We start from the raw sequence: 24447 nt of genomic DNA, 5'->3' as shown, positions 1-24447 counted from the left end.
GTTCCCGTTCGAAGAAAATGACCGTTCTGAGAGAATTGTTCTGATAGTTATCGTAGAGGGGCCACACAGAATACTAAAGTATACGTGAGTGGACCCTCGATTACTATCAACACCACCAAGGTACTCTTAGATGAGTATTTCTACGGGTTAGATCCCCAACCTGCTTGCTTCACAGACACTTCCCCCCTTCAGCATCAGCATCCGATCCATCCGACCTGGTCCCACCGGATTACCACAGGGCTCGAGTCAAAAACAAGCTTCAGCAGCCGTTAGTCCGGCAGAGGAGTGGGTCAATCAGCCACCCACACCATTGTCATGCTGTCGGCTCTCTAGAAAAAGCAGGGACGAGTTACATACACTCCACATTGACAATATTGATAAGACGGAAATAACTCGGTGATCGGCATGTCTTAGTACCAAGTCATGGAATTACAAGATAAGTTGTCTGCGCGGCTTGCGCACTGGTGGAGCAGCCGGGATACGTCATTCTCGACACATTTGAATAGTACCAGCATATTGACATAACCCCTGGTAGTAAGTACTATCTGGGCTACATAAATACTACCGACGTGGTAGTAGTAGAACATCGATTAAGGTGGTTAGTTCACCGATTATATCTCCATTATCTGCTCATAGACAATGACTGTTCCTGTTGAAGATAGCTTTGATTTTGTCGTCGTCGGTGGTATGTTTCTATCTTTATCCCGCCTGTATGATCTACCATCTGACAGGAAGCAGGCGGCACAGCTGGAAATGTCGTGGCCGGTCGGCTGGCCGAGAATCCCGACGTGAGAGTCCTGGTCATTGAAGCAGGCGTTAGGTATGTATGCTCTCTCGACAATCAACCATCAATCACTGTGCCAATCTGACCATAACCAGCAACCCGAGCGAGATCTCAGAAATAACCACACCAGCATCTGCCTTTGGGCTACGTGACAGCAAATATGACTGGGCATACAAGTCCACCATGATCAACCGACCCTACTATGAACGGGTAGAGAAGCCCAACACCCGGGGCAAGGTGCTCGGTGGTAGTAGCTCCTTGAACTACTATACCTGGATCCGGGGTAGTAAGGGGACATTCGATGCGTGGGCCGAATATGGAGGTCCTTCTTGGAGTTGGGATGGGTGTGAGGAGTATTTCAATAAGGTAAGTGAAGATTGAACAAGGAATGGAGGGATCATACTAATTATGTGCTGGACTAGCCCGCTACTTACCATGACGACGACAACCTCTACCCCTCAGAGCTATCAAAGATCGGCCGCAACGGTCCCCTGCATGTATCTCACGCAGACCTCGTCCCGGAACTACACACCTTCCGCGACGCCCTGACCGAAGCATGGACCAGCAAAGGCCAGAAGACATGCGAAGACATCTACTCTGGCAAGATGGAGGGTCTGACGCACTGTGTCAACAGTATCTACGGTGGGATGCGGTCGACCAGTGCATCTTATTTGGCTGATAAGCCAAACGTGACCATATTAAGCTCTGCGATCGGGAAGAAGATCAACTTCGATGACAATCTCAAGGCGACAAGCGTCACTGTCAGTGGCGCCGATCGGACCGAAATGACCTTCACAGCCAAGTATGAGATTATTGTCGCGTGCGGCGTCTTCGAGACGCCGAAGCTGCTGATGCTCTCGGGAATTGGTCCGAAAGAAGAGCTGGCTCGTCATGGTATTGACTCGGTCGTGCAGTCGGAACATGTTGGCCAGAACCTGCATGATCATCCTATTCTTGCTCATGTGTTCCGGCTAAAGGATGGGACTGGTCTCGATAGCCACCTTCTCCGCGCTGGTCCTGCGCAGAGCGCTGCTTTGCAGAAGTACCGCACTAGCAAGAAGGGTCCATTTAGTAGTGGATTGTTGGAAATGGTAGGTCTGCCGCGCATTGATGACCGTTTGGAGCGATACAAGGAGTATCGCGAGGCGAAGGCGCAGAATGGTGGTAAGGACCCATTTGGACCGGAAGGGCAGCCGCACTTTGAGATTGATTTCGTGGTAAGTCGCCCTTTGTCCAGTTTAATTAACGGGAAAATATTGATGGATTGTAGCCAATGTTCTCCGACGCCTTCCAATGGCACTTCCCCGTTCCTCCCGAAGGCGACTGGCTGACCGTCATCGTCGATCTTCTCCGCCCGCTGTCCAGAAACGGAGAAGTGAAGCTCAACTCAGCCGATCCACACCAGCAGCCATACATCAATCTGAACTTCTTTTCTAATGAACTTGACATCCTAGCCTTGCGGGAAGGTGTTCGCTTCGTGGACGATATCCTCATGACCGGAGACGGAATGAAAGAGATTCTCGGCGAAGACTACCCGTGGCCCATGCCCCGACACTCAGATGAAGCCATGAACAAAATGATCTTGGAGCGGTCGCAGACGGGATACCGTAAGCTAATACTCTGCCACTCAGCATGGACGCGCACAGCAACTAATCAATGTTCACGTCATAGACCCCTGCGGCACGGCCCGACTGTCCAAGGACATTGCACACGGCGTTGTGGACCCGGAGCTGCGCGTCCACGGCGTGCAGAATCTTCGCGTCGTGGATGCGTCCATTATCCCTCTGATTCCTGACTGTCGAATTCAGAATGCTGTGTATATGATCGGAGAGAAGGTGAGTCACTAAACCCCAATCCAGAAAATCATTTTGGTGAAGAATGCATGCTGAAACCACGCTAGGGCGCGGACATGATCAAGGCAGCTTATCCGGCGCTTTATCGAAGCTGATGGAACCGATAGGAGTCAGCATTGCTAAGCTTAACTTGAGCCATAGGCCAGGATGAAATACTTCGAACATCATATGAGACAAATCTATACAGTGAGTGACTCACGTAGAAACATTATACTATCTATTCTATCCATATTCCCATAAAAGCGGAAATAAAATCGCCGTGACTCTCAAGTCAGCATTAATCAGCCAGACTTGCTAGTAAGCTTATTTGTCAGCTACTTCCATCATTCTCCATATATACCGACTAGATAACCCCGGACAGGAATTCCAGTACTATTATTCTACTTTTATTCCTATCCAATCCAACCCAACCCTAAAAGTCATCTCTCACTAGTACAACCAAAATCACAACTACAACCACAACCATGGATCTCACCACCCCCACCTCCACCACATCTACCCCCGAACCCATCACCGGCAGCTGCCTCTGCGGCGGCATTCAATACGAAGTAACCGGCGAACCCATGAAACGAGTAATGTGCCACTGCGAAAACTGCCGGAAATTCACAGGCTCCAGCTTCATGGCCAACAGCTTTATGAAAGAATCTGTTAGTCCCACCCCCTCTTCTCTCCTCTCTCCAACCTATTCCTTCCATTTAAGGACATTCCCAACTAATTGTGTATCAGCAACTAACCATCAAATCCGGCGAATCGCTCATCCAAAGCTTCAAAGACACGAAAGTGGATTCCGGAAGTACATTGGAACGACGCTTCTGTCGCGTCTGTGGATCCCCCGTGTATGTGACTAGTAGTCGGGCCGAGGGGTTTGTGGTTGTTCCGTCCGGCACGATGGATGGGGAGGCGGGCAGGAAGTGGAGGCCTGAGGTGGAGTTTTGGTGTAAGGCTAGGAGGGAGTATTTGCCTGTGGTGGAGGGGACGCAGATGTTGGAGACGCATTAGTGGTTTTCATTTTTTTCGATTTCTCCCTTGGGGGTTGGGGTTGGGGCTGGATGTAGGTAGGGGGAGGGGGTGGAGGGCGTTGTGAGTGTGAGATGATATCCTTTGTTGTTTTTTTATTGGGAGGGTGGGGTGTGTAGGTATGGGCTTCGGACTTCCGCGCATTATACCGGTGGTATTAGTTAAAAGACTTGCGATTCTAAGGATTTCACTCCCTGCTTGGCTCCACTATACACTGGGGTTAACTGGAGTACAGTCCGTTCGCCAGCAGTTCTCCGCCCCATTCTTGTTTGCTCAATCGAGCTACAAACTTGAGAGATCATCGATGACCTCCCTCGCATCTCCACTGCGATGAGTCCAAACTTAGCCCCCACGCTAAGTAGTTTAGTGCGGTGAGGTGGTATTAATGTTCCTTTCAATCATCTTCTTCCAAGGTTGTTACGGTCGCGATTCACCCGCAGAGCTACCTACCTAGCTAGCTATATGAGGAGTCCAGCTCCCCTATTTCCACCCTCGACAAGTGCCCAATGCTAAGTGCTCAGTGCTAGAAGCAACCATCATCATGCCTTCCAAGGCTTTCACCTATTTCTACACCGCGTACGCCCTCGTCACCGTCCCGGCATGGCTAGCGGCTGTGGCGATTTACTACATCCCCAGATTCCTCCGGCCCAACCCGGTGTGGACATACAAAACCGCATTGACATGCAGTCTCTGGAATGTGGTGATGAATTATTGGACGACGGTTCAGAAACTCTGGCCCAAGCCACTGGAAGCCGGTCCATTGGGGAATCGATTCATTGTGCTCCACCCCCAGAAGACCATTCCCACGAAGACCGACAAAGAAGGCGGCCAACAATCCAAAGAAGTCTACACAGGAATTACTCGCTCCGTACCAGGAGTTAATCCCCTACCCGTAGGAGCCGTCTGGTACCCAGAGGCCCCAGCAGAACCTCCCCGACGACTTATCATCCACTTCCACGGGAGTGCCTACGTGATGTTCGGGAGTCGTCCGGAAGAAACCGGCGATGTAGGGATTAATGAACTCAGCAAATGGTCTGGATGGCCCGCGCTGGCCATTCAATACCGCTTGTCGCGGGATAAGACAACAACATTTCCAGCGGCACTGCAGGATGGAATCACAGCGTACGTGTATGCCCTCGAGATACTGAAGATCCCGGCCTCGCAGATCGCCTTCGCGGGCGACTCGGCCGGCGGCAATCTCGTCCTGGCTCTGCTCCGCTACATCAACGAGGAGAGGAACCCAGCAGTACTTCCGTTACCTCGCTGTGCAATTCTGTCGTCTCCGTGGGTCGATCTGCGCGCGAATGCCATTGACGAGGTGCCCCGGAATCGCAATTACCACTCCGACTATGTCAAACATAATTTCCTGGCCTGGGGCCGGGAGGCCTTCACCCCGGAAGAGTGGGAGAGCAATCATCCCTGGATCACATTTCTCGGAAACGAGACGCAGCTGGGGATCCCGGTCTTGGTTAATACAGGAACATCGGAAGTGCTGTATGATGGGATCATGCAGTTTGCGGAGAATTTGAGGCAGAAGGGGAATGAGGTGGAAGTACTTGAAAGTCTGAATGCAGCCCATATTCCTTATCAGCTTGGTAAGGATTGGGATTTGGAAGAAGTTCAGGCGGTTTGCTTGGCGACTATGACGAGATATCTTGAGAAATCTGGTCGTTAGTGGGCGCTGTATACATGATACATATACATACATATATACTCTTCTCGAAGTGCTCGAGATGAACCCCATCGAATGATCAGAATTTTATATTCACGAGTTGGCAACTTGTGCAACACTTTATGTCTCTAGTATATACGAAAATTATTAACTTTGAAAACCATCGTGCAGTCGTCGAACTGTTCAAGTCTATGCTTTGAAGTTCCAGAGCCTTGTTCGTCATCTCCGTAGTTTGCCACTAAGTCAGCGACGCTAAGCTCACCATTTTCAGCCTCTCGAAAGAGGACAAAGAGAACTGATCATCACCGAATACCTTCGATCTTGGACGTATCCACCGGATGAAGACTTACATACTTGGTGATGACTGGGTAGATGAGGTCTTAATACTGAAATTGGCGTAGGTATTGCGTAGTAGATAAATATATGGGTATAAGTGGCATATAATTCAGTTCAGGAGGCAAAGGTGAGTATCAAGTGAAGAAATGTAAACGAATTAAAGAAAATGCAGTACGGGCACTAAGTTTAATATATTTCTAATTAAAGCCCGGTGAGCAGATATATCAACTACTAATCTCCCAGTGTGTGGTTTTATGTACGGCTGAGCGGACGACACAGTTTACTGCTTAAGTGGAAGTTAGGATACTTGGTTAAGTTACTGGCTGTATTAGTTATATTAATTGCACTCAAAATATCATATAAACTACTGGACTTTGTATAGTCTATTACTAGAAAAAATCTACTAAAGTATTTTCCTACTGGGGAAAGAGATTTGATAGTAATACTGGGCTTTAAAAAAGTATAATAAACAAGAGTAGACTGTGAGTAGAAAAGTAAGTAAGAGAATAATTATTAATTAGAGTATAGTTTATTAAGATTATTTATTCAGAATACTTGGTCTTCTGCTTATCCTATACTTAGTGATCGCCTCAGGCTGCTCAAAACATGCTCAGAGTATACTCAGATGTACTTAGTGAGCAAGAAGCAGTGAGGGATGAGCACTAAAACAGAAAAAGTAGGCCATCAATCCTCCTAGAAAATCAAGTCTATATGCTATTAAATTAAGTATCGCTATTAGACGGACTCTAAAGGCCCGACAGGATTATTATCACATCATAGTACAGCCCCCTTCATGCAGACTAGCCCAGAATCCATAGGTCCAACTATTTACTGCTCCAGGGTAGAGCATCCGAGAGCCACAAGACCGTTCTACACTGTCGTTAGCCTGACATCATCCCTCCGTAGGAGAAAACTTACCAAGAGGTTGATCTCAGTGCAGCACTGAGGTTCCGACGTGCAGCTGTCGTCGTAGTCCTTGCCTGTATTCTCGTTAGTAACCTGTTAACCAGTTTTGAGGAAGTAAAATATCTGGTCACGTACAAAGAAGACCGATGGAGCCAACAATGTTGGAAGCATCGATACCCAGGTCCAAGAGGATAGGGTCGACAAGAGGGTCAAGAGGGGTGGTCAGGGAGCCACAGCACAGAATGGGAGGAACGCATTGCGCCTCTGTGACGGTGCTGATGGTGCCATCAGAGGTGCCTCGCTGAGCGGCCACCTCCTTCACCTGAGACTCAAGAGACGCGGTGCTGTCCTGGGCGGCGGGGATGGCCACGGCGGTGGTGGCGATGGCCAAGATGGAGAGAGCGGTGGTGAACTGCATTGTGATGATGGTGATGGATGGACTTGCAAAGATGCAGGAGAATGAGCGTTGCTGGTATGTAGAAGAATGTCTTTGTATTCTAGTGTTCAGCTTTTGTCTGATGTTGGAGGAATTGTAGAGGAAGTCAGGCGTCCTTTATAGGTTTGAGCAGAGGTCAATTACTAAGGATCAAATTCAAATCATGGCATTGAGCTGAACGTCAAAGTTGTATAGTTCCATGGAAATTCCCAATCAGATGCCTGATGGTTATCTCGAGTCATTCGTTCAGTCACACTCGGTTGAGAGGACCGATGGACATTGCCTCAAAAGCCAGTCGCATTGGGATAGATCGATTCTGGGCAAACTAAGAATTGTGGCCGGTTTCCGGAAGCTGCAGTATGAAATGGTAAGCCGAAGGATCTCCGGAGAAAGGACGCCCAGTCATAGTCTGTGGCACCATGGTCCCCTGCAGGTACCGCTGCAAGCGAGGAACCCTGTGGAGAAACGATCGATCATTCCCAATTCTGGGGAAGACCGTACCTGCATGGGAGAGAGTTAGAATCCAATAGTTCAGAATCTGGGGCCAGCTGAAAAGCGCCTGCCTGTCAAGGAACGCCGTCTTATCAGTTGAACCAAAGTAGCCCTCAATCTGGTGGCGAATCAGACACAACCCTGGCCATCCAAGGACAAGATGCATGCGCGATAGCCGGACAGAAATCGAGAACAAGCTATAGAAAGAACTAGTTGCTTCTCGGAGGTTTAGAAGAGCGTTTCACTGCATCCAGGTCGCATATCCCCAGGTACTAGTGAAGTTCGTAGCTAATATCGCAAGGGAAGGCAGCTTAGACAGTCTTGATGATTCCCTTTCAGCAACCGAGGATCTATCATGGACAGGGCCAGGGCCCATATCGAGCCTCAATCCCTGATCGAACACCCCGATCTCAGCTGGATCTCAGAAACATCACTCTCAGCCTTGCAATTGGGGGCACTGATAGACGATCCTTTACGTAAATCCACATTGGGTATAAAGCCAAGCGCTCAGATAGCAGATCCTATTGACATGTTCACCAGAAGAAATAGAGTTCGCATGGGATCGGAGATTTAACCGGACTGAGGGATTGGGGAAGCCAATAGTTAGTTGAGCAATTAGTAAATCCATTGTCGATCTATCAAGTATGTTGTCATGCATTTAATTACATGAGAGATAAGCGGGCATAACTTGAATTTGGATGATGATAAGACAAAAAGCAATTCCCCTGGAGAACCGTGGATAGTGTGCATAAAAAGTAATGTATCACTGCATTACTCAGCGCGCATGTGATTGTTGCATAGCTGTTATGCAGTCACCTGACTGTTATCGTATATGTGGCGGTGCATGCGGCTCGTGCCAAGACTTGTTGCGCCACAGACTCGCGACACAAAAAGTGCAAAGTCGAAAGTGAAGCCCAAGTCGGTCAATATCCGCCGTCTGCGATCCTCCCCTCCCATCTTCCCCAGACTCTCCCCGCTGGGTTTTTTTTCTCTTTCCTTTATATTTCCTATTATCTGAGGGCCATCCCTAAGTCAGACATCATGGCTCCCATCTCTATCGCAGACATCGTCGCCGCTCTGCCGGCCGAAGACACCTGGGGCCCCGCTACCGCCAGCGACAACATGCTGCAGGGCGTCCCCTACGCTCCCTTCTCCAAGGGTGACAAGCTGGGCCGTATGGCTGACTGGACTGCCGAGTCCAAGGACCCTAACCGTGCCGGTCGCCAGGCCTACAACCGCAACTACAGAGGTATACCATATTCTAATATATCCAGCCAAGCCAAGACAAAGCAACTAACTCTGTTTCCTCCAGACCAGCAAGTCTATGGTGCCGGTTCCTCCAGCCTCTTCGCCGTCCAGGTCGCCGAAGACGAATCCTCCTTCTCAGTTGTCGACAACACCCGCAGCTCCGCTAAGCGTACCTTCGGTCGTGGCGGTGGTACCGTCTTCCGTGGCCGCGCCCAGCGCGGTGGTGCTCAGCGCGGTGGTCGCGCCGGCTTCCAGCGCGTGGGTGCTGGCCGTGGCCAGGGTGGTGACCGCTACTACGACAACCGCTCTGGCGGCCGTGGCAACCGTGGCCGTCGCTTCGGCTGGAAGGATTACGACAAGCCCCAGCGCACCCGTGAGCCCTCGGTCAACGTCCGCCCCGACTGGAACATGCTGGAGGAGGTTGACTTCAGCCGTCTGTCCAAGCTGAACCTCGAGGCCCCCGAGGGTGAGGACGTCGACTCGTACGGTTTCCTCTACCACTACGACCGGTCCTACGACAAGGCCCCTGTCAAGAACGCCGAGCGCCGTCTCCAGTCCCTCGACCGTGCCGCCTACAACGTCACCACCACCCAGGACCCCGTCATCCAGGAATTGGCCGAGAAGAACGAGGCCACCATCTTCGCCACCTCGGATATCCTGTCCATGCTCATGTGCGCCCCCCGCAGTGTCTACTCTTGGGACATTGTCATCGTCCACCAGGGCAACAAGATCTACTTCGACAAGCGCGAAGGCGCCTCCCTGGACCTGGTCACCGTCAACGAGAACGCCGCCGACGCTCCCCTTGAGCTGGCCGACTCCGCCAACAAGCAGGATGCCATCAACACCCCCAGCGCCCTGGCCATGGAAGCCACCTTCATCAACCACAACTTCGCCCTGCAGACCGTCGTCGAGTCCGAGGACAGCAAGGTCTCCCTGGCTCACCCCAACCCCTTCTACAACGCCGCCGAGGAGACCGAGCCCCTCGCCTCCAAGGCCTACAAGTACCGCCGCTTCGACCTGTCCCTGGAGCGCGACGACGAGCCCGTCAACATGATCGTCCGTACCGAGGTCGACGCCCTCATGAAGAACCCCGTCAACGGCGAGGACCAGCAGCTGCTCGTCAAGGCCCTCAACGAGTTCGACAGCAAGGCCCAGGGCTCCGGTGGCGCTCTCGACTGGCGCAGCAAGCTCTGGTCTCAGCGTGGTGCCGTTGTCGCTACCGAGATGAAGAACAACAGCGTCAAGCTCGCCCGCTGGACCACCCAGGCCATCCTCGCCAAGGCTGACGGCATGAAGCTGGGTTTCGTCTCCCGTGCCAACCCCCGCTCTGCCGCTGGCCACGTCGTTCTCGGTGTTGTCGGCTACAAGCCCCGTGATCTGGCTGCCCAGATGAACCTGAACCTCAGCAACGGTTGGGGTATCGTCCGTACTATTGTTGACCGTATCCGTGCCCTCGATGCCGATGAGGATGAGGACAAGGTCACCAAGTACGTTCTTATCAAGGACCCCAACCGTCCTGTGCTGCGTCTGTACAGCGTCCCTGCTACCACCTTTGACGAGGAAGAGGAGGTCGCTGGTGAGGAGCAGGAGGGTGCTGAGGAGGAGGCTGATGAGTAAACGGAAGCCACGTTATGATCTTATCTTCTTCTATCTCATGTGCATATTGATTGTCCTTGCTTTTAAAAGTTAGTTACGAACGACGTCTCAACATAGAGTTTGTCCATTATGTTCTACAGATTATAATTCAATCGCACGACGCATGCAGTCCAGTAGATTCATTTTTCTACCTAACGTACATACACGTAACCAGACACTTGTAGACCCCCACATCACAAAATACTGCGAAAGCAACTAAGTAACAGAACTACGCCACAATTCGAATTCTCGCCCCTATCCACGTCAAATACAGCCGTATGTGGATGGACTCAATGATGTGTCATGAATAAGGAGCATATTTACAGTCCCTTCAAAGCATTGAATAATTCTACAATATTTCACAGCATACCATCTCCACAACAATATACTCGTATTCCAAACAACTCCCCCAATCTAACCCTAACATCCATCCTCATCCTCCACAACTACTTTACAACCTCATCTCCCTCTCACTCCACCAATCATCCCCTCCCCACAAATTATATTCACAAATTCCTTCCAAAGAACCCGTCAATCCTCTCCCACGGAATCAACTCCACGCGATCATACAAATCAACATGTCCAGCCCCAGGCACCCACAACAACTCCTTCGGCTCACTAGCCCCCCTATACGCATTCTCACTAAACTCCCTAGAATGAGCCCGATCCCCAGAAATAAACAGCACAGGTCTAGGCGCAATGACATCCAAATCCTCGAGGGGATAAAAGTTCATGAACTTCAGATTACTCGTCACCGTCGGATGCGTCGTCAACTCCGGGGTCGAACCCAGCGGCGTAAACTCGCCACGCACTGTGCGGTAAAAGTCATAGAACTCGCGATCCACGGCACTAGCATTAGCCGTAAGGGTGTTCGGCGTACCGCTAGTATATCCAATGGGATTGGTCGCTCCGCCAGGGTGCTCGTACTCAGGCCAGCGCTGCAGCGCGGCGGAGGCAATTACTTCCTGGCGCTGGGTGAGGTTCTGTGAATGGCGCAGGCCCTGCCGGTTGACGGTGCCCATGTCGTACATGCTGGCGGTGACGATGGCTTTGATGCGCGGGTCGATTTTGGCCGCGCTGAGAGCGAAGCCTCCGCTGGCGCAGATGCCGATGACGCCGATGCGGTTGCGGTTGATGGTTATAGGATGGGGGATGGAGGGGATGGTGGTGATGGTGGTGGTGTTGCTGCCGAGGTAGTCGACTGCGGCGCTGAAGGCTTCGGCGTAGAGGTCGGGTGAGACGGCGTTGCGGGGGGTGCCGGTGCTGCTGCCCCAGAAGGGGAGGTCGATGGATAAGGTGATGTAGCCGCGTTCGGCCATTTTGGTGGCGTATAGGTTGGCGGATTGCTCTTTTACGGCGCCCATGGGGTGGCCGACGATGATGGCGGGCGCCGGGGTGGAGGTGGTGAGGTTGTTGGGGATGAAGAGGTTGCCGGCGATGAGGGTTTGGTATTGAGTTGGGAAGGTCACTGGTTGGAGGGTTACCAGGTTACTTCGGTAGAAGTTGTCGGCGCCGTAGGAGAGGTTTTGCGCCGCGGTGCATATTGTATGCAGGATTGGGGCGAGAAGGAGGGCTGGGGGTTTCATGGTGATGCAGAAGCTGAGAGTGGCTTTGAGGTTTTGGGTTGGTAGTTGGATGGTTGTGTTGATGATTTGTGGTTCTTGAAGTAGGTGAGTACATGGCTTTTATAACCATTGTCTCTGCAATATCGTGATGTCTCGTTGCGTGATTGTGATGTTCGTCAGGGGCATTGTCATGTCTGGATGGAGTTGAGAAGTAGATCACTTCTGGGCCTCGTCATGCTAATGCGACTTGCTTACTGTGGGGCGTAAGCTACCCACTGCAACGTTTTGATATGGTTGGTTATAGTCTGGATGTCTTTAGATTGTATTAATGTCTGATCCATGCTACATTGATCCATGGATATCACTGCCTCCCCACTTCGCAAGCACATAAAGGCATCCCCCGATTGTCCTTCTCTTCCATCTTCCAAGACAGACAACGGACATCTATCCTCTTTCATCATGCCGCCCTACGTACACACTGGCCCAGTCGACTGCTCCCAGGACGCAGATTGCAGCTCCTTGGCGGGCAAAACCGCCATCGTCACAGGCGGTGCCAACGGCCTTGGTGAAGCCTATGTCCGCGCTCTCGTTGCAGCCGGGTATGTCTCTCGCCTCTCCCTCTATTCAGGGCTAACGAAAGTTTAATGACAGTGTCTACGTCTGTATCGGTGACATCGACACACAGAAAGGTCCGAAACTTGAAGCCGAGCTACCAGGGTAACTTCTTCCCAATGCTGCCATCATCCCCTACGCTGACTCAACCCCCAAGCACCAAATTCATCCCCTGCTCAACCGGCACCTGGACCGACCAAGTCCGCCTCTTCGAAGCAGCAGTCACCTTCTCCCCAACCAACCGGATCCACTACGTGGTTGCCAACGCCGGCATCCACCGCGTAGATGAAATCTTCCAGCCAGGACCGGACTCCCTACCCGAACCAGACCTAAGCATCATCGACATCAACATCAAAGGCCCTCTCTACACAGCCAAACTAGCTATGCACCACTTCATCCGCCAGAACGGAACCACACCTACCCCAGAGCAAGAAGATACCTGCCTGATTCTCATCGGCTCAGGCGCGGCGTTCCTCGACGTGCCACGCTCACCGCAGTACTGTGCCAGTAAGTGGGCGATGCGGGGAATCATGCATTCCCTGCGTCGGACGGCATATTACTACGGGTCCCGAGTCAATGTGATCAGCCCGTGGTATGTGCACACCGGGATTTTGTCCGACGAGGCATTTGCACACTGTAAGCGGGCCGGCGTGGAGTTTGCCACAGCGGAGGATGCAGGGCGCTGCCTGCTGAGGATCCTGGCAGATGGGAGAGTTAATGGGCATTCGTTCTTTGTGACGGCTCGGAAGTGGGCGGAGAAGGGGTTTATGGATTTGGACTTGGAGGATTTTGGGGATGATGCGTTGCTGAAGGAGGTGCAGGAGATGCAGATTTGCAGTGCCCCGGTGGAGGCAGGGTTGTTTGTGTAGTTCGGTAAATAGTCGGCAGTTATTGAATATACTATGTTTGGCATTCATCATTCACGTTGATCGTATGGAACCATAATTGAGGCCGAGGCCGGAGATAGCATCAACCCAGGGTTGGTGTCCTTCCATGGTTAAGGGTCTAGCTCCATAGCATCCCGGATGATGATTGATGGATTAGTGAAGAGCGGGTCTGGCTTGGCGTAAGCAAGATGCATTAGTGCCGGATAGCAGCCAAGTTTATCTTCTTCCGCTGTCTGTGTTTTGTGTCTCTCACAACTTCTTCATTCAGGGTGTGTCTTCTAGAATGACTTGGAATTTCAGGCAACATCGTTTTGTCAGGCTAGCACTGCCCATGCGATGTTCCAATTGATCTTGGCACGCTTGGCTGAATACACATCCACGCAACACATTCGGTCTTCTCTCTCTCACCCATGCTGTCGACATCATCACGATCTGCATCCGGTTGCTGGTTCGAGTCGGATGATTACAAATGTCCCTTATGTGGCAGTGCATCATGAGCTCTGATGGGTGCTGCTTATGGCGGTGGAGTTCTGGCTTACTGGACTGACCTCAGTTCGGATCGTGCGTCGGAGATAGCAGCTTAGCCTCTACTATCTATCTATTGCGAGGATGAGTATTCTGTTGCCTAGATATGATGTGTATAGCCCTTTACGGTGTTCATGTCTGTGTGTTTACTGGTAGGGTTCTTCATTATGGAGTATATATACGGATCATGAAAGAAGCAACGCATCATGGGCGGCTCAATAAATTCGATCTGCGAAAAAGTACAGAGCTGCCATGAGGATTTTCTGTGATGTTCTTTCGGTGGTGTGCACATTCAGTTTAATTCAGAATGTTCTAGGTATGACATGTATCTTACCCTACTAGTGAGAATCACCCTTACATTACTAGGCCATTCGGTTCGAAACCCAGCCACAGAATATGCAGCCCGACTCGAGCAGGTCGTAATTCACCCCCAGTCACGGACTGTCTCGGTCAAGGGCCAACTGGACATTACTATAGGGGTTCCTGGACATGAGGGCCAGGTACGGCTGCAATTAGAACCGAACCGGGACATTCTTGCCCCGGATACTTATATCGAGTATCTGAACGGCACAGAACCCCAATCACTCAATGGAGACAGGGAAAGAGTGTTTCGGGGTGATGTTCTGGTAAATTCGTCCAGCAATGCATGGCATCCGGCAGGACGAGCGCGCATATATCTCATCCAGGATGGGACAAGCCCGCTGTTCGAGGGAGCCTTTACTCTGTTCGATCAACAATATCACATCAACCTGATCACGCAGTCCAATTCCTCCTTTCCGCACATGGAAATCAGCACATCTGGAGATGCTATAAGCACACTATCTCCGAACACAGTCTTCCCCCGCCAATCCACCCAAGACAACACATGCTCCCGGCCCCGGCGAGTCGCTCTGATCGGTCTCGCCACAGATTGCTCCTACCGCGCCGCATTCTCATCCACAGATGAGCTCCGCCGAGGACTAATCAGCATGGTGAACACCGCATCAGAGGTCTACGAGAGGACATGGAACATCTCGCTCGCCATCCGCAACATCACCATCAGCGACGAGTCATGTCCCGACACACCCCAGCGAGACACCCCATGGAATGTCGGCTGCTCCAGTGGGAATCTGGACTGGCGACTCCAGCAATTTGCCTCATGGCGACGCTGGCATTATGACCCCAATGCCTACTGGACTCTGATGACCAACTGTCCCACCGGGAACGTGGTGGGTGTGTCCATCGTGGGAGGGCTCTGCACTACTTACTCCGGGGCAAATGTAGTGGCGCGGACTTCCAATCAGTGGCAGGTTTTTGCGTAAGTCCTTTTGACCGATCCTACTTTTTGAACCATACTGATTATGTTATATGGGTGTAGCCATGAATCCGGCCACATGTTCGGCGCGACCCATGACTGCGACTCTCAAACCTGCTCCACTTCGGATGGGGATTGCTGCCCCTTGTCTTCGAGCTCTTGCGACGCCGGCGGACAGTATATCATGAACCCATCTTCCACGTCCTACCAGACGTCCTTTTCGCCCTGCACTGTTGGACAAGTGTGTTCCTTGCTTCGCTCTGGCAGAGTAGAGAATGACTGTCTTGTGCACAGTAATGATACCGGACCTACAATCAGTGGTCCAAGTACCCCTGCTGGTGAGTGCGGTAATGGCATTGTCGAGGACGGCGAGGAGTGCGATTGCGGTGAGAACTGCGCGAACAACTCCAATTCCGATTCCTGCTGCGTTAACTGCCGATTGGTAAGTGGCTCGCAATGCGATAGTGGCAGTGGCCGTTGCCAAGGTGGACGCTGCGAAGGTAGTGAGGACCGCCGTCCGTTGGGGGGTTATGAACCGCTGGTTATTGGACTGGCTGCTGGTATAGGAGGGGGGTTGCTTCTTGGGATAGTCATTGCTATTGTTTGGCGCTGTTGTTGTGGGAGGACAAGAGTGAATAAACAGAACGAGCCTCCTCTCTCTAGAGAAGTAAATAATCATATATACCGATAGTTACACAGCTATGTATATGGAACAAAATAAGTAGACTTTTAGTGATTCTAAGTTTCCCGCTTCGAGGCAATAATCGCCACAACTATCAATCCCGATCCATGAAATTGAAAGCCCCACCGTCCCAGGCTTATCTATCAGAACACAATTCCAGAACTTCAGCCTAGAAATTAACGTTCAGACCGAAGAATCACCGTTCCCCGAGTGGGTCAAGTACTGGTAGACTAGCCCTGCATAAATAAGCCTGCAGCTCCGCCGTGTCAGCAACTTGCATCCACCAATAACCAATAACCCACATCATGTCTCGACACGAACCACCACTCCAAATGGATCCGATAGCTCCTACATCATCAACATCAAACACTGTGACGCTTCGGCCGATGCCTCAGCTAGAACATCTCTGGACGCCTGAAGATGATTGGACGGGGGTCAGCGATCGAATCCACCGTCGTCGGCTGCAGAATCGGTTGAATCAACGGGCTTATCGTATGTTTTCCTCCGACACAAGTATTGGTTATTAATCTGACTACATCAACCAGGCAAGAAACACAAGGCCACTACGGGGGATTCCTCATCCTCATCCACCACTCAAACCCAAACCCTAACCCCCCATCCCTCCATCACAACCCACCACCCCACATCATCACCATCCCCATCCCCATCAAACAAAGCTGCTGCAGCAGCAGCAGCAGAAGAAGAAGATAATCACCACTGCCCCCTCGCCCCCACCAACATCAACATCCCCGACCTCCGCAAAACCCTCACCACCCTCGCCATCCAAAGCTACCTCACCAACAGCCCCCGTCTCGAACACCTGCTGAGTCTCTCACGCCTCAACGTCCACCGAGCCATCAACGACAACATCCGCTTACTGGGCATGACACCCGCGCACCTGCGACCCGACGACGCCCTCTCAATCTTCAACACCAACACCCCATCCCTCATCAATATCTCCACCCTCCCGGAAAGTCTCCGCCCTACGCCCCTCCAACGCCTCATCCCGCACCACCCCTGGCTGGACTTCTTCCCGTTCCCCGAGATGCGAGACCGGTTGATTGTAGCAGCTGCGACGGGCTACTTGGATGAGGACGAGCTGTGTCGGGATCTCATGGCGTTTTGGGATACTCGCAACTCTGGGGCGACGTTGGTGGTGTGGGGCGTGCCGTGGGATCCGTGCAATTGGGAGGTTACGGAGGCGTTTTTGAGGAAGTGGAGGTGGGTGGTGCTGGGGTTGGGGGGGTTGAGGAGGAGTACGGATTTTTGGAGGGGGAGGAGGGGGGAGGGGAGGTTAGTCTTCTAGATGTGTATATTACTATATGGGTATAGAAGTTGGGTTGTAAGTATGATATAAGGATGTATGTGGGAGAAGAGGATGGATTTGATGTAATGTGATGGATGAGTTGGTAGGGTGTGATGGAGGAGTCTTGTCTGGTATGTGGATTGAAGTATACTATTATGGGACTTGAAGGAGATATGGATATGACACATTATTGACCCCCTCCACATACCATGTCACCAGTCACCACATTCCATTCCTACATACTACCAACTTAACTACGAATAAAAATTAAAGTTAGTTTGACATCTTCACCAAATTCCAACAACCGTCATTATACAACAACCTTACAAACCACATATACTATATACAAATATTCAGCATCAATTCCAAATCAACATTTTTGAACCAATTGCATAAATACTACAAACCATTCAATACACTCTAGACACCTCATTCAACTATTATTACTATAACCCATCCAGTAACCAAAGCCACACCACGCCACCAAACCAAACCAAACAAGGTTAGATTACTCATTCCCGTCCATTAACCAACTAACCCACTAAATTCTAATCGACTTAACTACTAATTAGCTACTCCCATCATCTAACCTACAACATTTATCCACCTCCAACAATCACCTACTTCACAACCCCCCTCCAAACAAAGAAGCCAAATAAAAAAACATGCCCACCCCCATCGCCCACCGTCCCAAATCCCGCCCAACGGCATCGTGCCTCCCCTGCCGAACCCGAAAAGTCAAGGTAGATCCCTCCCCTTTCCCCTCACCCCCAAAACCTCAATTACATCCAATCTAAAAAGGTGACAGTGCAACCGCCTCCAACCATGCGAAACATGCAGTGCGCGGAACATCGCGCACGAATGTAAATATGCCGTGCCGGATGAGGATAGGCAGGCGATTGCGCAAGCGGAGATGATTGCGGAGTTGAGGGCGGAGGTGAATCGATTGCAGAGACAATATCATGAGTATCAGGAGTCTTCATCTGTCGATGAGTTTTATGTAAATATTTTAGAAGAAGGGAGCGGGGCATTAGAGGAATTGGAGAATGGGGAGGAGAGTTTGGGAGAAGGGGATGATGATGATGATGAGTTGGAGAGGGTGTATCGGATTTTGAAGGACGGGGAGTGGGAGAGGGTGAGGGAGGTGGTGGGGAGGATTAGGGGAGGTACTACTATTTCTGTGTGATTATTATGTTATGTTTTATGTTTATTGTGGGATTGAAAATATATGGTATGTGGGTGTGTATGTATTATTGGTAGTAGCATCGTGGTTCTCGTGATTATTGATTAATGGGTGGTATAGCTTAAATCAACTGGGCAAGATCCAACACTGATAGAAAAGGAAAGTAGAAGACATTCAAAATTAACAAGTTGTATGGCCAGTGCGCTCTGGCGGTTAACCCCACAGGAAGAAGGGAACAGAAGAAGAGAATCGAAGAAAAGAACAGCCTTGCTCCCAGAGCTTTTATATACACCTCGCCAAAGCAAACCCTGTTAGAACAATTACCCAAACCCAAATAATCACCTCATTAACTCCATCCAGATCGCCCGCTTCTGCCATCAGCTCACGAATACATCATCTCATCGCCAGGATGGGAAAGGGCGCCCTCGACCTTGGCTCCGAGAACACTGCTCAGGCAGTCCATCAGTTCGAAGTCTTCCACCACCGCGCCAAAGCCGTAGCAGCGAACTTTGGTGTTCAGCGTCTCGATGATCACTTTGACGTCGTCCTTGGTCAGGCTGCGGTAGAGCTCGTGGTTCTTCAAACACTGCAGCGCCATGATAGGCGTGATCTGTCCGTCCGTCACGAGCTGCCGACTGAGGTTGAGAAGGGTCGACAGGTTGGCGTGAGGGAGGTCGTAGGTCTTGTGCGGATAAGTCTGTTCATTCGAGGTGGTGGCGATGTAACTGGGCGGCGGGCAGGTCGCCATCAAGGCATGACCCGAGAATGGCATGTCCTCGTCATCGGCTTCCGTGATCGATCGGCGGCAGAGATAGTCGGTATGTTCGCGACACGGCGATTCCAATCTAGACAGCAGTCAGTCATACAATCCTCCGGTAGACAAAGAGTTGGTGGGCGTACGTCAAGATAAAGTCAATCTGCAGCTGGGGGTGCTCCTCAAAGATGCCCGATGGGTGCCTCGGTGCCCGGCTCACCGGCGCGATCTGGTCGAGCGTCGCGAGGGCGTCACACGGGGCGGCCTGATACGGCCCTTGCGGTGGTGACATCTCGCTCGACGACACATCAATCTGCTCGATCCCCGTGGTGATCGGACTCAAGCTTGCGGAGACGGTGGTCGGTGGTGTGGTGTACATGTTGTTCGTCGAGGGATTGGAAGGAGCAACGCCGGTGGGCTGCGATCCCGTGCTACTGCTGGCAAATGGGCTAGACTGATAGCCGATCGTGGGTCGTTCAGCCTTGCGCCGCTCGAGCTCGGGTTCGTAGTTGATGCCATGGGCCGTGAGGATGTCTTTCAGGATGGTGTTCTCGTCCGATAGCGACTGCACCATATCCCGGTGTTGAACCACCGTCAAGTTGGCCGCCGAAATCTCCTGTGTGTATGCCTCTCGCAACCGCGACACCTCCGTTTCCAACGCCCGTATATATTGTTCCTTGCGCTCGCGATGAGTTCTAAACAGTCGTTGGCATCTGTTCCTAGATAAAATGCAGAGACGGGAGAGCCACGTACCTCTGAGCCTGGCGATTCAATTCCTGTCGTCTGGTAAGGGCGGGTTTGCTGTCGGGTTTGGGACCACGTCGTTTGGCCGGTTGACCATCTAGAAGGGAGTCGGTTACAACGAGTGCGGACAAGAGAGAACACAGAGTAGTACAAACCTCGAGTAACCTTCTTCTGTGTGCCGCTGAAGAACTTGAAAAAGTCGGCCCCGATTGTCGAGGGTCTGGAATTGGGTTGGCCTGCATGCAGTGTCAGAGCGGGCAATTGACGGGATCCTGTCCGCGCAAAGCGATGCAAGACACAACAAGCGACAGAATATCACGAAATGAGGAAAGACATGTAGGTACAGCACATCACGTCATACAACATGCAGGCAGTGCAGATGACAGAATCAAGAAACGGTAGGTTACAAGCGAACGGTGCCGACTGCAGCCTTTCCCCCATCCGGGATGCTCTGTGTATCCAACACAGATGTTCCCCAGGGAAAAAAAAAAGAAATAAAATGAAATGAAAACGGGCGCCAATCGTATCACCACAGGTATACAAGCAATGCGAGGTCTCCAAGGCAAAGGAAGCCGGGAACTTACTTGGCATAGCCTCCGGTGTCATGGTTTGGCGATTGCCCGCACTCAGGTCCACGGAAATCGGACCACCATTTATGGAAGTCATGATGGTTGTGATGATGAAGAAAGAGGGTGATTGGGAGAAATGCGACCGGCGCGATCAAAAGATGGCCGACGGAGGACACCGACGAAGCGGAGGACGGAGGCGGGAAGAATGAGGGGAAGCGAAGAGAGCGAGCGAGAGAGAGAGAGAAAGGATTCGATGGGACTAGACGGTGGAGGAAGAGGAACCGACAGCAGATTAAATGAAAGCGAGATTCAATCAATCAATCAATCTGGACCGTTGTCAGCCTTAAAATGGACTTTGATTTGGTAGTCAAGTGGATTCCTCTATTTTTTTTCCTGTCCAAGCGTCTTTCACCGTTGGGGAACAAGATATACGCACCGGCAGGGTCGGACGTTTTCCCCGAAAGTGCGCGGCCGATGGGGACCTGAGTTTGGGGGGTGGAGGAGGGGAGCCACCACACGAGCTCTGGACCAGGGGAAAAGGAGAGATCTGAATGGAGCAGATGGGAAATAGGCTGGCGGGGTGTGGAAAAACGGTCAGGCAATAATATCGATTAATTGATTAATTGGAAGGTTTGCCCGGTTGCCCGTTTACCGTCCGTGGGTTGAAGGTGGATAAATGTATAAGTTAAGTTTTGGTATGTTGATTTGTGGTTTCTTGGTAGTGGTAGTGGTAGTGGTAGTGGTAGTAAGTAAGTAAGGTAAGGTAGGAGAGAGGAGAAAGTGGGTGCGGCGGGAGTGGTGGGCGGGAGTTGACGGATGGATTGGATGGAAGTATGGGGTGTGTCAGAAAAGGGCGAGTTTCAGTTGAGACTTGAAGCTGCAGGTTGAAAGGGGGAGGAGATGGTGGTGGAGGAAGGGAAAGAGTAGATAGATAGATAGATAGATAGATAGTATGAGGGTAAGTGGAGAGAGTGTGAGAGGGAGAGGGAGGGAAGAAGTGAGAGGAAGAAGAAGAAGAAAGAGGAGGAAGAGGGAAAAGAAGAAAGAGACAGAATAATACTCTTGTGGCAAGTCAGTAGTGAAAGAGAGAGTGTGTGAAAAGAGTGAAAAGAGTGAGTGAGTGAGTGGACACCCACTACTGTCCTGGATAGTCGACTAGTTTCGGTTTTGGATGAATGGAGAGCGACGATAGTAAGTAAGTAGTAAGTATCGACTCGTTCGGGACCCGAAGTTAAGTTGGTCATCCGTAGGCGAGCCGGCGTTATATCGACGGGGGAGACCCTGTCAAGCCTTCTAGCGGTCCCGAGCATTATTGGCTCGTTGCGTGCATCTCCCTTCCCTTTTTCTTCACGGACCCAGCAGAGACACCCCCCCCCAGCGGTCGGCGCAAAGGCCAGGCACACGGCGTTAGTTTACTAGTTAATTACAGTCTAGTAGTAGCAACATCAACTTAGTAGTGGTTGGTGCCTGCCATGCACCCGGGGCGTCCACTAGTAGTCACAATAGATCCAGGCACAGATTTAAATTGGAATTGTACAGGAGGGAAAGGAATGGATTGGTCCGTGACAGAATTGATCATGAATTTGCAGAATCTATAAAAGAATTAAAAAAAGAAAATCCAATATGAATAAATGAATAAATGTGATAACCAAGAAGAAAATCAAATATCGACCATGATTATTAATTGTTGAAAAAATAAAATAAATACAGCATACAGCATACAGAGATCAAAAGGAATTAAACTTCACAGTGAAAAGGGGAACGGTCGAAAGAATAAAATAATTATGATAATAATTATAATCATACCCCAAAAATGCTCATCCAAAAAGAGAGGGAGAGAGAGAGAGGGACAGAAAGCAGCAGTGCAGAGGGGATAATTGAAAAGAAAAAGAGGTCAGAAAATAAGAGACAGATAGAGAGAGAGACAGCAAAGAGGGTGTACCTTACAGTTCACACATTCCCCGGCCCGTTTCAGACTAGTGCAGAATCTCCCTCCACCCCCCCTCCCTCCTCTTCTCTCTTCTCTCTTTCTCTCTCTCTCGCCTCTGGCTGTCCCGATCTCGCCTCGGCTTTAGTATTTAGTATTAGTAGTACTACGGCTAATGTAGTACTGGAGATGGGCTACACAACCAGCTTAACCTTACCATACTCTCTCTTTCTCTCTCCTTCCATCCCTCACACAAAAAAACATTACATAAGTGAGAAACCAGATAATGAGTGATCATTCAATTATTCACTATTCGTGTTCCTGTCAAAGAATTCAAGAGGATGAGAAGCAAAGCATCTGCCTGTGTGGAGTGAAGCAACAACTACTACTATCCGGGTGTGATCGGCCAGGCATCCAGTCACTCGGCGGTTATTGGCTATTGGTTTTTTCTTTTTTATCCTCCTCTGAATCGTCGTCGCCCCTCACGTCTGCCTGTCTCTGTTGGCCTCTCCCCCCTCCGAGTAATTGTGAATTGGGATCCTCGCTGCATCGTCAATAATCAATCGTGCTACTACTCCCGTACTCATCATCCTCCTCCTCATCATCACTAAATCCGCGGCAATGGTTCGTCTCTCTGCTATCCGGATCCATCAGGTGCTACTGTAAGTGGTTTTATTATTATCTTTATTAATTTTTTACTTCCTCCTTTTTATTTTATTTTTTATTATATGTAGTACATTCTTCTCCCATTCTACCTCAGTCCTAGCCTCATGCACTCAGAGGATCAGAGGGACGCAAGTCAGAAAATGGAGTGATTAAAAAAGGAGATGGGAAAGAAATAAAAGAAAAAGTGCTCACGAATCTGATATATGGCGCATCTCTTTGGCCCGGCGGTTCGATCGATCGTCCCCCCGGCTGTCGTACCAGAAACCATTCTTACCTGTCGCCTGTCGCCCGGTAGTAGTGCTCCGTCAGCCTCCGTGGACCACTTCCACCACCACCCCCCAAAAAAGTCCTGCCCTTCTTCCCACCTTTGCCATCCCTCAATTGACATCTCAGAATAGAGGCAGGCGCCGTGTGTAACATTCTTGACTTAATTTCGCTGCGACCCGGACCGATGGGTTTGGGAAAACAGGTTCTCCTTGGTTGATCTACCGTCGAGCCTGTCCCTTTTTGCTTTTTTTTCCTCTTCTTTTCTTTTTTTTTTTGCTCTCCCTCCACCTTCTGACCATCCACAGTATTCCCGTAGACACTGCATGATTCCTTTGAGGGGGTATTGATCCTGCTCTGGGCTTAACTTTCTTCGTTTGCAAACCCACAATCGTTTTTTTGGGGCTTGTCTGGTTCACCAGTCCGTGTTCAACGGGCCCATCAGCCCCACTGCCCACACAGAAGCCTCGGACTAGTCGCCTGGTCCAGGATAGCGCTATACGTTTATTATTCATTAGTGGTAGGCACAGGAAAATCTACTGTCCCCAACGCTCCGGCTGTGCTGCGTCATTAGGAATAAGCATGCGCGAGCTGCCGGGTTGCGAGGTGGTCAAGTGGACACTATCTCGGTGCGGTACCTACATCCGGAGCTTAGTGGATGATTGGATGTATGCACCTTCCTGCTCCTGCCGCGGTGGTTATTCCACTGTAAGGGGGGGAAGAGGACGAGGAGAAGATGCCACTCGATCCCATCGTGATCGTGCCAGTCGGTCGACGTTTCGTCGCTCTTTGCCCGGACAGGTAAGCAGGTTGTGCGCTCGTTGATCAAATTGTCGGAGTTGCTTCATTGTACCTCATAACTACCGCGTTATTCCCGCATAAGACCTACAGATGGGATAGTGCACACACACGCGCGCGCCCTGCTAATCGAGGTGATGTAACTGACCGGGATCGCCCCTTTCCGGGGTCTCTTTGCTTTTTCTGTCCCTCTTTGTCTGCTGCAGGTTTCGTGAACATTGAATTCCTGGTCCCCGAGGGGTTCTCCCACCATGCAAGCCCATACGTAGTGCACAGAGCACCCCCCAACCAA

General features: G+C 50.9%; 11 protein-coding genes across 11 annotated transcripts; 8 read left to right on the top strand and 3 right to left on the bottom strand.

Annotated features, from left to right (window-relative positions):
* Window positions 1-639: 639 nt before the first annotated feature.
* AtWU_02205 (GMC family oxidoreductase) lies at window positions 640-2732 on the top strand (the record flags this gene model as incomplete). Its single annotated transcript, XM_035497319.1, has 7 exons — window positions 640-685; window positions 739-820; window positions 880-1150; window positions 1207-2001; window positions 2055-2391; window positions 2456-2619; window positions 2685-2732. The coding sequence occupies 7 exons, from the start codon at window positions 640-642 to the stop codon at window positions 2730-2732; spliced, it is 1743 nt and encodes a 580-aa protein (XP_035353212.1).
* Window positions 2733-3101: 369 nt separating this feature from the next.
* On the top strand, window positions 3102-3636 carry AtWU_02204 (GFA family protein; the record flags this gene model as incomplete). The annotated part of the gene is made up of 2 exons (XM_035497318.1): window positions 3102-3284; window positions 3364-3636. 2 exons carry the CDS (start codon window positions 3102-3104, stop codon window positions 3634-3636), a joined length of 456 nt encoding a protein of 151 aa, XP_035353211.1.
* Window positions 3637-4195: 559 nt separating this feature from the next.
* AtWU_02203 (alpha/beta-hydrolase) lies at window positions 4196-5329 on the top strand (the record flags this gene model as incomplete). The annotated part of the gene is made up of 1 exon (XM_035497317.1): window positions 4196-5329. The coding sequence occupies one exon, from the start codon at window positions 4196-4198 to the stop codon at window positions 5327-5329; it is 1134 nt and encodes a 377-aa protein (XP_035353210.1).
* A 1161-nt stretch (window positions 5330-6490) lies between these two features.
* On the bottom strand, window positions 6491-6986 carry AtWU_02202 (hydrophobin family protein; the record flags this gene model as incomplete). Its single annotated transcript, XM_035497316.1, has 3 exons — window positions 6491-6532; window positions 6581-6642; window positions 6704-6986. 3 exons carry the CDS (start codon window positions 6984-6986, stop codon window positions 6491-6493), a joined length of 387 nt encoding a protein of 128 aa, XP_035353209.1.
* Window positions 6987-8537: 1551 nt separating this feature from the next.
* On the top strand, window positions 8538-10361 carry AtWU_02201 (eukaryotic translation initiation factor 3 subunit D; the record flags this gene model as incomplete). The annotated part of the gene is made up of 2 exons (XM_035497315.1): window positions 8538-8745; window positions 8809-10361. 2 exons carry the CDS (start codon window positions 8538-8540, stop codon window positions 10359-10361), a joined length of 1761 nt encoding a protein of 586 aa, XP_035353208.1.
* Window positions 10362-10885: 524 nt separating this feature from the next.
* Window positions 10886-11965, bottom strand: AtWU_02200 (alpha/beta hydrolase; the record flags this gene model as incomplete). The annotated part of the gene is made up of 1 exon (XM_035497314.1): window positions 10886-11965. One exon carries the CDS (start codon window positions 11963-11965, stop codon window positions 10886-10888), a length of 1080 nt encoding a protein of 359 aa, XP_035353207.1.
* A 438-nt stretch (window positions 11966-12403) lies between these two features.
* On the top strand, window positions 12404-13425 carry AtWU_02199 (putative short chain dehydrogenase/reductase; the record flags this gene model as incomplete). The annotated part of the gene is made up of 3 exons (XM_035497313.1): window positions 12404-12543; window positions 12596-12661; window positions 12714-13425. The coding sequence occupies 3 exons, from the start codon at window positions 12404-12406 to the stop codon at window positions 13423-13425; spliced, it is 918 nt and encodes a 305-aa protein (XP_035353206.1).
* Window positions 13426-14220: 795 nt separating this feature from the next.
* Window positions 14221-15828, top strand: admA (ADAM family of metalloprotease ADM-A; the record flags this gene model as incomplete). The annotated part of the gene is made up of 4 exons (XM_035497312.1): window positions 14221-14284; window positions 14335-15265; window positions 15326-15648; window positions 15734-15828. The coding sequence occupies 4 exons, from the start codon at window positions 14221-14223 to the stop codon at window positions 15826-15828; spliced, it is 1413 nt and encodes a 470-aa protein (XP_035353205.1).
* Window positions 15829-16249: 421 nt separating this feature from the next.
* Window positions 16250-17250, top strand: AtWU_02197 (bZIP transcription factor; the record flags this gene model as incomplete). The annotated part of the gene is made up of 2 exons (XM_035497311.1): window positions 16250-16436; window positions 16490-17250. 2 exons carry the CDS (start codon window positions 16250-16252, stop codon window positions 17248-17250), a joined length of 948 nt encoding a protein of 315 aa, XP_035353204.1.
* A 665-nt stretch (window positions 17251-17915) lies between these two features.
* AtWU_02196 (Zn(II)2Cys6 transcription factor domain-containing protein) lies at window positions 17916-18436 on the top strand (the record flags this gene model as incomplete). Its single annotated transcript, XM_035497310.1, has 2 exons — window positions 17916-17993; window positions 18059-18436. 2 exons carry the CDS (start codon window positions 17916-17918, stop codon window positions 18434-18436), a joined length of 456 nt encoding a protein of 151 aa, XP_035353203.1.
* A 379-nt stretch (window positions 18437-18815) lies between these two features.
* Window positions 18816-20597, bottom strand: flbB (the record flags this gene model as incomplete). Its single annotated transcript, XM_035497309.1, has 5 exons — window positions 18816-19278; window positions 19334-19882; window positions 19941-20028; window positions 20087-20167; window positions 20516-20597. The coding sequence occupies 5 exons, from the start codon at window positions 20595-20597 to the stop codon at window positions 18816-18818; spliced, it is 1263 nt and encodes a 420-aa protein (XP_035353202.1).
* Between the last annotated feature and the right edge of the window lie 3850 nt (window positions 20598-24447).

The sequence above is a fragment of the Aspergillus tubingensis genome, assembly GCF_013340325.1.
Source record: "Aspergillus tubingensis WU-2223L DNA, scaffold_3, whole genome shotgun sequence".
Classification (NCBI taxonomy): domain Eukaryota; kingdom Fungi; phylum Ascomycota; class Eurotiomycetes; order Eurotiales; family Aspergillaceae; genus Aspergillus; species Aspergillus tubingensis.
Note: the sequence above shows the minus strand (reverse complement) of the source record. Positions and strands in the feature narration are given on the sequence as shown.